This window comes from Ambystoma mexicanum, chromosome 9 (assembly GCF_040938575.1).
Source record: "Ambystoma mexicanum isolate Mex_15411 chromosome 9, UKY_AmexF1_1, whole genome shotgun sequence".
Classification (NCBI taxonomy): domain Eukaryota; kingdom Metazoa; phylum Chordata; class Amphibia; order Caudata; family Ambystomatidae; genus Ambystoma; species Ambystoma mexicanum.
In genome coordinates this window covers 883,635,745-883,651,202 of record NC_090931.1, presented here as the reverse complement: position 1 = coordinate 883,651,202, position 15,458 = coordinate 883,635,745, and the positions used below count along the sequence as shown (strand labels likewise).

Below are 15,458 nucleotides of genomic sequence, written 5' to 3'. Positions count from 1 at the left end.
CACCTCATAGTGACCATTGTAGGTCACCTGTTATTTCTTCTGCCTCCCTGCTCTCTTGTGTGGATGCGGCACATGGTAATGTGCTTTGGCGCCTTACTTGTTGTGGCCCTCATCCTGCCTGTCTCTTGGCAGCTGAGTGAGAGGGGAGGGGTATGGAGCTGACCATGTGTCAGCAGCATTTGTTCGGCCCATACCCCTGTGCCCTCCTTGCCCCCCATGTTACTTGTCTGTGCTTTCGAGCTGCGGTGTGTGCCCCCTCTGCAGCGCCGCCTATAACCAGTGGAGCCAAGAGGTTGGTGACTGTTGCCCATAGTGTGTTGTCCCGATAATCACTGAAATATTGTGTAAGTGTTGGCAATAAAAAAGGCTGTGGTTTTTTTATTGTACATTATGTAATTTTACACAACATAATAGTCACAATAATAATAAGCATATCATACATAATGTACACTTTTGGGCACAAGGTACAGGGTTGTGTCACCTGCACCTTGCCGTCACATCTGGATGGGTTACCGGCCTTCCTGGTTCCCCCCAAACGTTGCTCATCTACCTCTACCTGCAGCCAAACTGTCCGCCAATTCTGACTGAAACTTCTCTCCTGATAACCGACGGCCTCCTATGGCTTATCCGCCTGCTGTGTTCTTCTGTTTACTTCCGCTGTTTTCCTTGTTTTTCGAGCCACCTCTTGCCCTGTATGCGCAGGTCTGTGCATGTGTAATTAGTTTGTTTGCCGGAATAACTTGTTGGCTCCGTCCTCCAGACCCAGGGCATCCCAACCCCACTCCAGATTCTGCCAGTCTGCTGTTTGTAGTGCCCGTTGAACAAACCATTCTTAAAAAGCTTCCCTTAATCAGCCATTTTGCATTTGCGTGTCAGAGAGGGGATTTGAAACCTGCATGTCGGTATTGTTGGACACCTGCTCTACCAGTTGAACTATTGGGAATTCCTTTGTTGTTTGAAATATATTGAACTTGGCCGTGATGCAAACAAGATAAGATTTTCCCTGCTCATGTGAGCAAAATATACTTTTGTTTTAAACTTCACCCATACAGGGGGCTTGAAAACTGGGCGCTGTGGCTATGAACCTACTTTAAAACCACACCGAGCTATCTCACAAACCACTCCTTCACTGATTTTTCTCTGATGTCACTTTCACTTTGAAGCTTTTCATTTGTGAGCGCATTGTCACAGCCACCACCGGCCGTGCTCCTACATTCGCTTGGGTCCTGCGATATTGGCACACATACCAAATGTGTCAATTCCTTCTCTCCTTGGCCCGCCTGAGCGATCCTGTTGTCCTGTCAAACCCTGGCCGGGTTACTACGTCAGTTTCAGTCCAAAGTGGCCACATTTCACAGTGGCTTGTTTCCCACTGGGTTCTGCAGCCCTGCCGGCGGGCTCTGCTGTTCATTCCGCTTTCCTGGCAGCCGCGTTCCATTGTGTTACCGGTGAGTGGGAATTCAAAATCATTAACTTTCAGCACTTGTTTCTTGATGTAGTTTCTTAGCACTCACTCATGCTGTCTTCCCAGGTGGAAATGTTACCTTCCTCTGGTCCGATTGAAAACTCACGGCTGTCATTACTCTTAGAGCTCACGGCTTTGAGGAGAATGTTTAATTGGTGCAAATACAATGCTCGGCCCCTTCCTGCTTGTATGCCCCAAAGGTGGGTAGTCCGGGGCAAGGCACAGCTCACGGTTACCTTGATTTTTTGCAAATCCGCTTCCCGATCAGTGCAAGGCAAAGCACACTGTCCTTTCTCCCAGAGTAACCACACTGCTCAAGCAGCACCTCCAACTTCTTGACCGGAGCTCATGGTTTTGTTTCCACCCAAAGCAGAAAAAGTCTTTTGAATACACAAATGATTGTGGTGCTCCGTACCGAGCACCAAGGGTTGTGTTTCCTGCTGCTCAGGCATCTCATTATATGCTGGTAGATTAGACCTAGGCACTGCATGTGTGTGGGGGCAGCTTTCCGCACCCACGGCCGGCTAACGCAGACAATAGTTAGCATCTCATAGTGACCATTGTAGGTCACCTGTTATTACTTCCTGCCTCCCTGCTCTCTTGTGTGGGAGTGGCACATCCTAATGTGCTTTGGCACCTTTCTTGTTGTGGCCCTCATCCTGCCTGTCTCGTTGCAGCTGAGTGAGAGGGGAGAGGTATGGGGCTGACCATGTGTCTGAAGCATGTGTTCTGCCCATACCCCTGTGCCCTACTTGTCCCCCATGTTACTTGTCTGTGCTTTCGAGCTGCGGGGTGCCCCCTCTACAGCGCTGCCTATTTTTGAGTCACCTGCAGTAACATCACAGCAAATGGAGAACCAGACCAGCCAAAGCTCCCTGTTCTACCTCACCAAACCGGTCTCTGTGTTCACTGCATCTTGAACAAGATTGAAGGCGCTGGCGCGGGTGTCTGCGTTCCTCCAACCAGCCAAACTATTGCTTGTATCTTAACCAGCTTGACAAAGCATTGTGTCCAAGCAAAGCACGTTACCAGCTAGGTCCGAAATGACTGCTCAATGCCGGGACCTGAAATGAATCACCGGAGAGTCACTCTCTGATTCTACCCAGGGGTTACAATCACAGCTCGGCAAAGCTGGCCCATGACCTCGCACCTCATCGATCGCACATTGATGCCGCCAAGTTCATCACTTCGATGACCAACACCCGCCGACTCGAACAGCTGGAGCATCACTTATAGACTCTTCCCGGCGGCTAAAGCCTGACTCGGCCTGGCCAACTATGAGGCATTCCTATGACTGCCCCAGCCTGCATCTTTCAAGAGCCGCTGCATTTGCCCCTTCTCGATACCTGCTTGCCGCAGGGGCCTCCACGAGCCTATGTGCCCAAACTGAGCCTGATCAGCTCACATCGACGTTCGACCCTGGATCAGACTGCATCAGCCCACCAATAACTGAATCCAGGTACTGTTGACTTTGAACTTAGTCCATGGTCCACTTGGACCCTAGAGAGTGGTTAGGTCACGATTGTTCCTGTTTTCAAAAACAGCTCCTTTTTATGGTAGTACATTACCTAGCAGCCCTGCAGCTATCCTGACAGTGCTACTTTCTCCAGTTTGTCACATCTTCCCTATTATTCCTTTTGGGTGTTTTTTTGTAGTAATCTCTTCTCGTTCTAAATGCAGAAGGTGTGTTTAATTAAGTATATATATTTTTCTAGAACCCTGAATGGACATTCCCTTTATTTTGGACTCTGTTTGGTTCACTACTTGTTCACCTTCACACCCCTCTTAAGAGCATAGCCTTCCCTCAGCCACGTTACCACAAAAGGAGGAGGAGGTATATCTCTTAACTATCCCTGTTTTACCTTCATGATTGTGTTGTGTTTTTGTTTATAGACGTGTGAGTGCTGAGGGCGACATTTTACCCCTATTCATCCTTGTGCTCGTGCGAAGCGGAATCCAATTCATCACACAAGAGAAGGAGGAATAACCTTTGTTTATATTGTGGGGAAAGTGGCAATTTTCCAGGAAATGTTTCCTGCGTGCCCAAACTATTTCCTCAGGCCCTGGACAAAGCACAACAAGTTGCAAATACTCTGCAGATGGCGGTCCCTCATATTACCTTGGGTGTATCCTTGCATTGGGACGGCGAGTTGAGGTGTGTGGTTCGTGTGTGTTTGATTTAGGAGTAACATGAATTTTATGGATGTGGGGCTCGCAAAACAGTTGGGGGAGCCCATTAGATGTAAGAGTTATCCTGAGCAGGTGAGAGCTGGGGACTGTACCCAATTATCACCATGGCACATGGAACTCTTCCATTGGAATTCGAGGTGGCAGACACACATTGGGCAGAGATCATATGCAAATGAATTGATGGCCCTCAGATAATTTTAGAAATGCTGTGGTTAAGCTAACTCAATTCCAAGATAGATTTGGCAAGAAAGACCGTAGTATTTAATACATGGTTATTTCGTGAATATTGTCTGAAACATGGAGGGGTGGAGACAGCAGACAAGAAGTCACTGGGCCCGGCAGATCAACAGGTAACTGACTCTTCCCCAGACCTACCACCACTGCAGATGCATTGGTATGTTTGGAATTAGTTCTGTTTCATTGTTGGCCAGCTTACACCCCCTCACTCTGCCTGTTTACAGGCCTTTTTTAATGTGTTTCAATAAGGCAACTGGGCTGAGTGGAAAGAGCTCTTTACCTGAAAAAGATAAGGACCGTGTATTTCCTAACGCGGGCCATCACTGCAATGGCACACTGCTCACCCTATACAACAGGAAGGACACGTCTATTAACACCAATCGGTTCCCATACCTGTTCCCAAATGACTTTGGAGAGCTCCCTTTTGTTCTGCAGCACTGCCCAGATGAAGAGGGCTTGTAGCGGGTGTCTTGTGATTGGCGATGCGTCCTGGAAATAAAATACACAACATGTTTGTGTAAATATGAGAGACTTCTGACATCAACTTTGCGGCTCTGTAAATGAACATAAAACCGGCATCTTTTTTTTAACAAAGAGAAGTGTATGGTAATCCTGACACAGACATCCAACTCTTTTGAATCCCTCTCATGCTAGTTCCCCTCAACAGACACCAATTCCGTCACCTTCCGCCTCATCTAAAGGTCAGCTGAGGGTGGTGTTTTCCAACCTTCTCTCCTCCGTAACAATCTCCTTCTCTCATAACATATTTTTCTGTGACTTCAATGTGCCAGAGTCTGAAGCAGCGAAACATCTGCATGACTCACTACTCTATCTCACCAACTCCATGCACCTCAAACTAATCATAGTCTCCCCCACACAAGTCGAAGGCCAAACGCTCAACCTCATCTTTGACAGGTCCCAGTTAATTTCCTGAATGGAGCCACTGCCTCTTGACTGGACGGACGATGCTGCGATCACTTTACAAATATCACATAAAACATTGCCATATAAAGACCATGCTAAAGCCCAGTGATTGACAGCCACACTTTCAAGGACATCCCACCAGGCACCCTAGAGGCAACATTTGCAACATCCTCCATCACAGGGAATGTAGCAGCCCTTCTGGAATCTTTTAATCACTCGGCCGAGTAGGTAGGTGATGCCCAAGGGCCTCTAAAGCCTAGCCGTACGAAAGCCAAACCATCCGCACCATGCTACACACACGTGTTCAATAAACACTCAACCAGATCCTTGCAAAAGCAGTGTCACAAAAACTGCAGCTTGGGGCCTATCCCATCTCTCAAATCCCTGAATGGCCGACACAAAATCTCCATGGCATTACTCTTTATTACACCTCCACAATTGGGGGAGTCTTTAATAGGAGCAAAGCCTTATGTGAAGTAGTAAAGCATTGCACTAACCCCACACCTTTCCCTTTGTGCTGGTTTCCCTAGTAACATCTGATGCAATCAATACATTCTTAATAAACAAAATGAACACAATCAGAACCCTGATTGATACCTCTGAGATGCTCAAAGGTCAGCTTTCCATCCCCTCCCGCACACCCCCCCGTGGACAAACTTCACACCCCTCTCCCCTAAGGATCTCTCAAATACACCTACCTCCCTCAACCCTACCACTTACATGGATGATGTTGTCCCGGGCTACCTTATTGAACAGTTCACCGGTCCAGCACTCAATGAGCTTTTCAGTTTTGTGAATGCATCCCTCAAAGAGGGCTCATTCCAAGAAGGAGTCAAGACTGGTCTCCTGCGACCCTCTTAAAGAAGCACACACTCATCCTAGAGGATATGATATGATATGGCATTTATAACATGCCTGTACACAAGTGTTTTTAGGTGTGTTTCTAAGATGTCTGTGACTACCAGTCTGACTTCCACCACCAATACCCAGTACCAAGACTGCCACCATCCAAGTGGTGGTCGATGCATTGCAATTCATTGGCAAGGGTAACTTGTGCCTCCCAGTCCTCTTACCCTCTTAACTTTATTTGACACCACTGACCATCTTACACACCATAACCTCCTTGCTGCCATACTAAGATGTTTGCTTTCTTTCTATCCGACAGATATGAAACTATGAAACCACACAGATCGGTCCCATCAGATCTAGATGACTCCCTTTCACATGCATGGTCCCCAAGGTTATATCCTCTCCCCATTCATATTTAACCTGTATCTGGAAATTCTCCTAAAAGACCCCAATATCGCCATTCATCAATATGCCAATGGCAACGATCTGTACCTCAAGGGGTATCACTACATATTATCCCCACCAAAAGTATTGCCCTATATATGGTGGTCTGGAACAGCCATAGGTGATATTTTTTGGGGGGATAATTTTTGGGGTTCTTGGGAGTGGGGGCTGCGGGGGTGTCCCCCTTTCCTTTAAAAATAATGCAGGGGTTGCGAGGGTGTCCCCCGCAGGTTCCATGCCTTAATATTGCTGCAAAAATATGGCGATATTAACACATGGACCCCCTCAAGGTCCAACTCCCACAGGACATCACTCACCTTTGTAGGTGCTTGGCCACCATCCAAACATGGATGTCGAAACCACTACATTAAGCTTAACCCCACCAAGTCTGAATTCATCCTCATCAGCCCCCATGCCAAACAACGGCACATCCAAAAGTGGCCTGGTGATATGCAACTGGAATGACTCACCCCAGCTGTCAGACTCAGCCAAATTCCTATGCTTTATTGTGGACAGCAGCCTTTCCATCCAAAAGCACATTTCGAAGAATGCCCAAACAGCCTGGCTACAGATAGGCGCGCTCTGCAAAATCAAACCCGTCATCCCCCATATGACTTCTGCACAGTGGTTCAGGCTCCCATGACAGGGGAAATGCCCTCTTAACCAGGCTCCCAGCCACGTATTGCAACTGCCTGCCCTCAAGACTGTGTCCCATGCCTGAGCCTGCCTCATAACAGGCGCTCTCAGATTCAATCCCATCTCATCCTCCCTCCATGAGCTTTAAAGGCTTCCCCTCCCTGCCAGGATCCGATCAAAACTGCTTGCATCCTCTACAAAGCAGTCTTGAGTGGTACACCAACATACCTGCCGGCAAAACTCCACACCTCTGAAGGCTCTTGCGCCACTCATAGTGAATCCATCAAAAGGTTGGAGTCAAAGCTAGCCTGAAAATAGAGGACCCGCAAGCTCTCCTTTTGTCACTCCCTGAGCTCTGGAACTCTATCCCGCTGCAGATTCGGGACAACCCCTCCTTCCTCCAGTTCCACAAAACACTAAGAACGTGGCTTTTCCATCAATAACTCCCACACAACTAAATTCATGTTTTTCCAACCTTACGCCAACAGTATTGCCCTACTGTCCGAAATCGTCAGGCCCAATGCGGATTTCTACACATTGTAAAGCACTCCAATGCTCTTGAGCAAGGATTATACTACAAATGATCAAATAAAATAAGTGTACTTGTCTTATCTATGTTCTTATCCTGAAATGAGACAGAACATCAGACCTTAGCTAAAACTATAGGATGGTGTCGGATGCCAATAGTGAATAGGAGGGGCTTGGTGCTGAAATAAGTTCTTCAGGCAGTAAGAAAGAAATTTATAGGGGGACTTTTCAAAATACTTATTAATAACTTCTGCCCGAGATCTCACCCAGCAACTGGACACTGCACTATTGTAGAGATCTGTCAATGTTCCCGTACTTAATATTTCAAGATATCTTCCCCTCACTAACAAACTAACAAATAGCATTAACAATTGACCTAGGCATCCTAGCCTATAAAGAATTCACATGATTGATTGGCTGGTGCATCTAAAAGAGCTGCATAGCTTGACAAGGGCCAATGACAAGGCAGATAACCTCTACATGTGAGTGGCTCTTCCTCTGCTACATTAGCCATTAGGAAGCACCATCCAGATGTAATCTCCCAATCCCACAAAGATATGTGTCATGCAAGTTGTGCTTCTAACATTGCTTCACCCACAAGGTAACGTCCTACTATTTGAACTTCCAGGCCATCCTTCATGCTGTCATCTTCCTTCTTGCTTCTCTGGAAGTTGGTGACCATCTTCCACACGAAGGTTAGCAGTGTGTCGTTGTATGAGTTCTTGGCGATGTGCAGGTTCCGGAACACCAGGGCGCTGAAGTTCTCTGAATAAAGCTCAGTGAGCACGTCACAGCTCAAGAACTTCTTCAGGTTCAAGCCATTGTCGAGGAGGAGGCGTACAAATTTAGGCCGGTCCTTTACCAATGCTAAGAACATGGCATCTTCCAAGTCTGTAGACTGGGAATGGAGAAAAGAACCACAGAGTAAGATTAGAAATGAGTTGCCTTGTAACTAACTTCAAGCCTTGTCAGGTACCGACATTTCTTTGAGTTATGTAGCATAAGTAGGTAGATCTATTGCATTTCTCCTGCTAAAGCAAACAAAAGCGCAATGCGATTCATCCAACTTACTAATGTCAGATGCAGAAGTTCAATTTCTGTACTCCACAAGGGAAATGACGGCATACAGGCCCCTCTAATCACCACCCATGGCATGGAAGGGGACCATGATATTATGAGACGTTTGATGGGTTATGGGAGAGTGAAGGACGGGTGGATGGTGCATGGGACTGCTCTGCATCCCACGTCAAGGACAGAATGTGAGAATACTGTGAGAAACAACAATGTTTGGCAGAAATACGATAACACGTTAGAGATTCTTTTACTTTCCCTAATTCTCTGCTCTTCCTTTCCCATCTATTTTCACTTTTCTGTTGAAATGTGTCTTTTCAAATTTCCCAACATTCATCCTTGTCTGCACATTTCAAGGTTAGCTCATCTTCAGCCCTGCACCTTGGATTTCCCTGTTGACTGTATCATCTCCTACTAGATCTGAGGTCCTCTCAAAGGCTGTAAAGCAGTTACCTTTTTCATGTTTCCATTCACCATAAAATGCCCCTTTCAGAACTTGCTTTCACCACGTCCCTCATCCCTCATCCCTTCACACCTTTGTAATCATGCCTTCAGTCTTTCCATCTCCAATCCACCTGTCACTTGACATTGCGTATATTCTCTTTATCCCTCCTGTCTGCCTTGTTGGTACCTCCTTCGTTGATGACACCACCTCCCACCCCTTTTCACTCTTCGCCAACTCTTCCTACCCACATTTCACTGATCAGGTCAATATCTGTTCATTAATCCATGGTTTGGTTTCAACCCACAGCCATCTTCTAGCGTAGTTAGGGATTTCCAATCAGCCCAGTTCCCATGTGATTCTGATTTGATTTGCTTCCCAAGAGCATCTCTGCTACCCTGCCACCAAGTTTGGAGTTTGACAATATGGGATGCTGATAATTCAATACCCTGCTCTCTGCAGTGGCAGAGCACACACCTGTTCCTTCTCTGGTTTACATTGAATACATTTTCATGCAAAGATTATCTGAAAGAATATTCATTACTGAGCCAGGAAATTAAGTTTTTCGCCAAGGATTATCACTGTGAGACCATTCTGGAAAATAGGTCAATGCACCCCTTTGCTTAATAAATTATGGTAGTGGGTGTCACATACTGGATAGACTCCAGTTCCTGCTCATTGATATCCAGCTATTACAATGCTCTTGAACAGAACTAAAAGCCTCACTGCTGTTTTGTTTTCTGTGGTTGTCAAAGTAAGTACTTTGTGTACAAAAACAAGATATAACTCCACCACCCCCAACATAAAAGTTTATTTCCTACAAGATACTCATCGATGCCCCTTACTTCAGCCATCACAAGCTCATATCACAGCATGGCACAAAACGTTAGGGAAAAAGATCTCTGACAAAAACTGGGCAAAAATAATCAGATCTAGAGCCAAGAAATCCTCTGCATGCATACAATATTGTTAGGTCACCTACATAATAGCACATAGATGTAAGATGACACCCCAGAAGCTCAATCGGATAAGTCCCCTACACTACAATCTATGAAAGGGAAATCACACCCATGCTTTTTGCCACTAAATTGGTTATAGGAGCCACGTGATGAAAGCCCTCCTTCATTAAACTGATACAAAATATAAAAACAAACAAAAAAATAGTTTTTCAATCTGTCCTTATTACATTTCCTCACACCACATCACAAAACTACATCATTAAAGAAATCATAGGTTTTTCTAGAAAAGGAAGGGGCCCTCGCAAGACAGGCACTAATCTGGTTACCGTGCCAAGCAACAAAGTGAAACAGCGTAGGTTGAGCGTGGGATGGCATCCTGGCTAGTGCAGATGAAAGTGACCCGTCTTTCCTCATTATGTTGGACCCTTCCATAGCATTTCACACTCTGGATCATGCCCTTCCATTGAACAACCTTATGGGAGTGGCCAGAGTCTCTAAAGCCGCCATCATTCAGTTTGGTTCATTCTTGGCCTGCAGACTCAGGTCACCAAATACGGGAGACTTTTTATTTCCCTACGTGTAGGTGGACGGTGGTGTTGCACAAGGCTCATGAAAATTCCCTCTACTCTTTAATATCTATATGTGCCTCGCTGTGGTGCTACCCATAGGTAGAGGACCATCATATGCTTCATATCCAGAGAACGATCCGATTTATATTTTCCAGTGTTGGCATGTGAATGCAAAAGATGTGCTTCAATCTGAACACAGCCAAGACTGAAGTGCTGCTATTAGATTCTCACCGTATGCCGAAGACATCATCCACAAAACCCCATCCTCACAGGAAACCTTTTTGCTGTGAAGCCTTTGAAGGGACAAAGCTAAAAGGAATCTGTGAGTGACCTCAGAAGAAGATCTAAGATGTATTGCCATAGTTTGAGCCATTGAAAATGAAGCCTTTTTATCCTTGAAAATTGCTAAAATATCCACCTCAATCAAGATAAAGTTGTGGTGGGTGAGCCGAGGTAGCACTGTGCCAATGAACGTTATAGGGACTTACCATCAAATCTGTGCTATGGTCAAATGGTCCTGATCTTCAAGTATTTACATAAATTGGCTGCATGGCAAGAGTGAGATGAAATGAATTTACAATATATGACCCCGCACACCCCTCAGCAATCCTGCAATTGGCCCACTTTTTCCTTTTGCAGGTCCTTCTGATAAAAGATAGAGACAGAAGTGAAAGGGGACTCTACTAGCTGGGCCAGGTTTGTGGAATGTTCTTGCAAAAGAAATTTGCTTCATCACAGAAATAATGTGCTTTATGAGTGTGGTGGAAACAAATCTATTTTATTAATGCCCCTGCGCATAACCGCGGTCAAGTGCATTACAAAGACAAATCAAAAAATCAAAACACCAATTATCCTCAAATCACTTCTTACGTTAATGTTTTCGTGCAAATTAGCAGATCCTCATTATTCTTCATTACATTTAATCATATGTTCATGCAAACCTTAGTTATTAATCATTGTTCATATGTCCTCTTCAGTAATGAGTCACTTTCCGGTTCACTTACAAGCATACAATTGGAGGATGTTTACTTGCTGAAATTGTTGTAGCCTCTAAAGAAGATTAATGCTGATTAATAACCTTGCACAAAAACAATAATGTAATAGGCGGCTGAAGTATAATTACTGTTTGTGAAATGGCTTCCATTTTTGCCACAGCAAGTAACCTTATTCACACCGTTGTTGATCCATTGTTTCATATAGACCTCTTCCGATTGCAATCTGTGTTGGGCCCTTCGGGACTGACACACCACTATGTGTCACAACTTACCGAATACTGCTGCTCTTTTCAGACCCATGTAAAGGGGAAGATGAGGCTCCAAAACACTACCTTTTCGATTTCTCATTCCGTCCTCATAATGGGCACTGTCGATAAACCTGACTACCTTAATCAATTCTTGGAAGGAGGCAGGGTGGGTAATTCAGGACAGCTCATCCTTGATCTCTTCTGTAAGCTGCTTCTGTACCAGTGGATATCAGCAGCAAGCGTTTATAAACCCTTTTTATGTAGGATAGAATGTCCATGGTACTGTACTGTAAATTCACTATAAAGGAATCAAGAAACTCTGCAAACCTATCAGGGGACACTTCAAAAGCTGAAAAAGGAATTTCTGCATTCTTTGTCATGATCCGCTCCCTTCGCTCTCTTTCCTGCCACTAGGAGGCATGATTTGGGGTTTATTCTCTATTGGACATTGCTTTCAAACCGTATGAAACAATGCTGTGGTGATTTGGGAATGCTAAATCCTCATTTTCCATGTCACTTCCCTTCTGGATCCATCCAGGTTCTTTGAAGCAAGTATGCTGCTTTAATGAACAGACTATGCTTCCCAGAATGCCTGGCCCACTGCTTCATCTCCATCCTTGCAGAACAAGATTGGGTGGAGGATAAGCAGTAGCTGTGGCTGCCAGGTCCTAGCAAGCAGCACACCTGAGGTGTGTGCTCGTTAGGCAGCTTTAAAAACCTCTATTTGCTTCAGTCCAGCGCAGGTCATTGATGCAGTGTTCCTGTTTGTGACTGGTTCCTTGCAGCTGGTTCATAGTTTAGTGTCTAGTTCCTAGTTTTTATTTCTTGTTTCCTTTTCCTGGATTTCGGATTTAGTGTGCTTGTTAGTATGTTATGCTTCCTGGATTCCCTTTCTGTCTTCTGTTTTGCAGTCAGCACTTGTCAGTGCTTTCCTTTTTTTCTGTGCAGCCCAGTCTGTCTGGGTTCTTTATTCTTTTGACCTTGCCACTTTTCTGCAGTGCAATCTTGATCCTTAGACTCCCCTCACTTATAGATTTTCCATTTCGTCCCATTTTTCTAACTTGGGTGGGGAGGGGGAGATTTAGCACTTGTCATTTCAATTTCCCAGCTCCTGTTCCTTTACTTTCTCTTGGAGTCTGTTCCTGGTTTTCCCTTGCACTTCTCCCTTTGTTCCGTATTGATTGTTAGATGTAGTGTGCCATTGAATCCAACTCCTGTGTGAATGCCTATATTTTCCTCACCATTCTGTCATCACTATTCCTGCTTGTCCCTTGTCTGGAGTCTCATGTATTAAGTTATCATGCCTTTGCTGTTATAGCCTTTCTGGTCCCTGTTTGATCAACATGGTTTGTGGGCTTTGCTGACATTTCAGGTGGTAGTTCTCGTCCTCGTGAGTATTGTCTTTAAGTTACCTTATACAATACCTTCAAGAGTGTTATCTCACAGATCCTATTGTTTCTTGTCCTGTTTGTGGGCTTAGTGCTTACACTACCTGTAACAGCAATTAGGGGTGAGGAGCTTGTCAACTTTCTTTGTTTTCATAAGGAGCCTACAAGTGCTTACCCCACATTCCTTTTCATATATCTGTATTGTTATCATCCACTACTTGTACATCCTGAGTTTTAGTGTACATGTGTCCTGGTTCCTGAGTGCATGTTGTTTGACTCAAAACTATTCACTGTGTGACCGTGTGCACTTTTCCGTTGCCATATTCACTGCCTTTGTCCTCTCATGACATTCTTGCCACTTGTTTCTAAGTGTGCAATGACACAGCATTTATAAGGGCATTTTGGCCTTCCAAAGACTGACCGTCAGTCGGAAAGTTACGAGCGGGAAGATTCTCTAGCAATTACTTAATCAGACCTATATTTGTTCAATTTTGCGAACTGTAAGGATCCAAGCATCGGGCCACTGGTCTCCTTTATGCTGTGGAGCTGCAGGCAATTCTTTGCTGATGCCACAGCATTAGCTCTGAAATGCATAAAGAGAAATGCAAAAATGACTTGAGGGCAAGGCCTGCTACTCGTAGTAAAGACATTGCCAGCTAAACAATGTCTGTCAGACTAGACTTCACAGACCACTGTGGCACAGACCTACTTGCAGGCAGACATCAGCAATAATTGAGCTAAAGAACAGAAGGAGATCAAACACATTTACCTTCTTCCTGTCAGCTCCATATATACTTCCCCCCGAACACCTTAACAGGAAGTAGGTGCACTGAACCTCTATCATGATGGTTAGGGAAACTACCAACCTTCCTTCACACGGGCAAGCCATGTAATGCATGACAGAAGATTTAGAAAGGAAATCAAAACTAACACTGTATCATAGGTCTATCAGACACTACTGATGAAACCTACTCCTACTAGCTGTAACAGTACTGCTTCCATGATGGCTAGGGCTAAAAGCTCAAACCTAACGACCGTGAACCAGACACAAAGCACCACCAAGACACCCGAGAACAGCGGGGAGCAAGGATGAGGGCAGTATATGATCAGCAGGATCGCACTTGGACATGCCAGGCCCCCAAAGATGCATTACACCTCTACCTCTATAGTACATGAGTCTTGGATAGAGGATCCTCGTGAGGCTGCACCTCGGCAGACACTGTCATCAAAAACCTATTACACCTGCAGCTTTCCTGCAGGCATTGTATCCTATTTCCTGTGGGACCCTGATGGTGCAGAAACCATTTACCATAAATCATCACTAATCGACTAGGTTTGAAGGACAATGTATCCCAATAACCTCTAGCCTTAATCGGGTGGGGCGTAGATGTGCCATCCCATGAGCACTACCAATCCACCTACCAACATGTATGAAGGCATGACAGCCGGGCCTCTGTGGGGGGACTGCTGATCAGAGTGCGCTTCCAGATACTTCCATTACCATTGTAATGAAGTTGCGGATTCAGTGTCAGGCAGGGGGGTGCACCTACCAATTGAGGAAATAAGGTCGATGGGCTGGGACACCTCCTGGGGGGTAAACAGGGAGGACTCTGGGAGCTGTAGCCAGCTCCTGGATCTGGCATGGAGGGGAACAAGGGCAGACACTCTGTTTATGAAACAAAATGGGCACAAGATACCTGCATACACAAATGAGAGAAGGGTGAAACCTCAGGTAAGCGCTCTCCATGGGGGCTCCACAGGTTGGGATTCACCCTGTAGGCCCACTTTGAACATAAGGCCTGTGCGCCACTGTTAAGGGAGGGGGGAAGCTGAATTCAGGTTGCTCGTCTCCAGCAGAATGCAGTCGGTGGGAACAGCAGCAGGTGATGTAATCAAGGCTGACGAGCTAGCCCCACAGCTACATATGGGAGTTGAGGAAATCGACCTGAACCAGAGAAACACTTCCATGGCACCTAGGCAGTATCAAATCACCCCTTGGCCAGCGGGCATGAGAACAAGGATGTGGAATGGAGGCTCTAGGAAGAACCAATCACACAGTGCATGTTGGTGTCCCTGGAAGGTAACCAGCCCTCAGAGTGTCCACTACAGAGTTTGCAAAGGCCATTATCTTGCAGGTGCCGTGTGAATGTCTCCCTTCCTACTAGTTCTGGGTGTTTCATGTTCCTTCCATTTTGGTGCTGACTAATGGCAGATTAAAAAAGGCCTGAAGGTCTGCACAAATATGTTATTACTAATTGCAAATATTTTGCAGATGGAGTGGGAAGCAATGTGGCACCACACAGGCAGGAGATGAGCTGGGAGAGGGCAGTTCTGTTTGCTCCAATCATGTTCGACTAATGTACGTCTAGCTGTTGGGATATGATGTATTCTAACCAGTAAGCTTTGTGAGAACCGCAAAAAATTGAGGTTTGAAATGCAACCGTTTCTAACTCCATGAACATTGGATCAGCAGTATAAAAATGATGTCTGCTGTGTGTCAGTTTGTCAGCTCT

General features: G+C 45.5%; 1 protein-coding gene across 2 annotated transcripts in view; it reads right to left on the bottom strand.

The window, feature by feature from the left end:
- The window catches only part of TRPM8 (transient receptor potential cation channel subfamily M member 8), a 282,931-nt gene that overhangs the window by 139,185 nt on the left and 128,288 nt on the right, over window positions 1–15,458 (bottom strand). The window contains exons 10-11 of one of the 2 annotated variants that reach the window (XM_069615995.1): window positions 7,887–8,171; window positions 4,286–4,381 (exon numbers count right to left, since the gene is read on the bottom strand). In XM_069615995.1, coding sequence (XP_069472096.1) covers window positions 4,286–4,381; window positions 7,887–8,171 — 381 coding nt within the window. Of the gene's footprint in view, window positions 1–4,285; window positions 4,382–7,871; window positions 8,172–15,458 lie in introns of those variants that run through there. The other variant, XM_069615996.1, reaches the window with a different exon arrangement.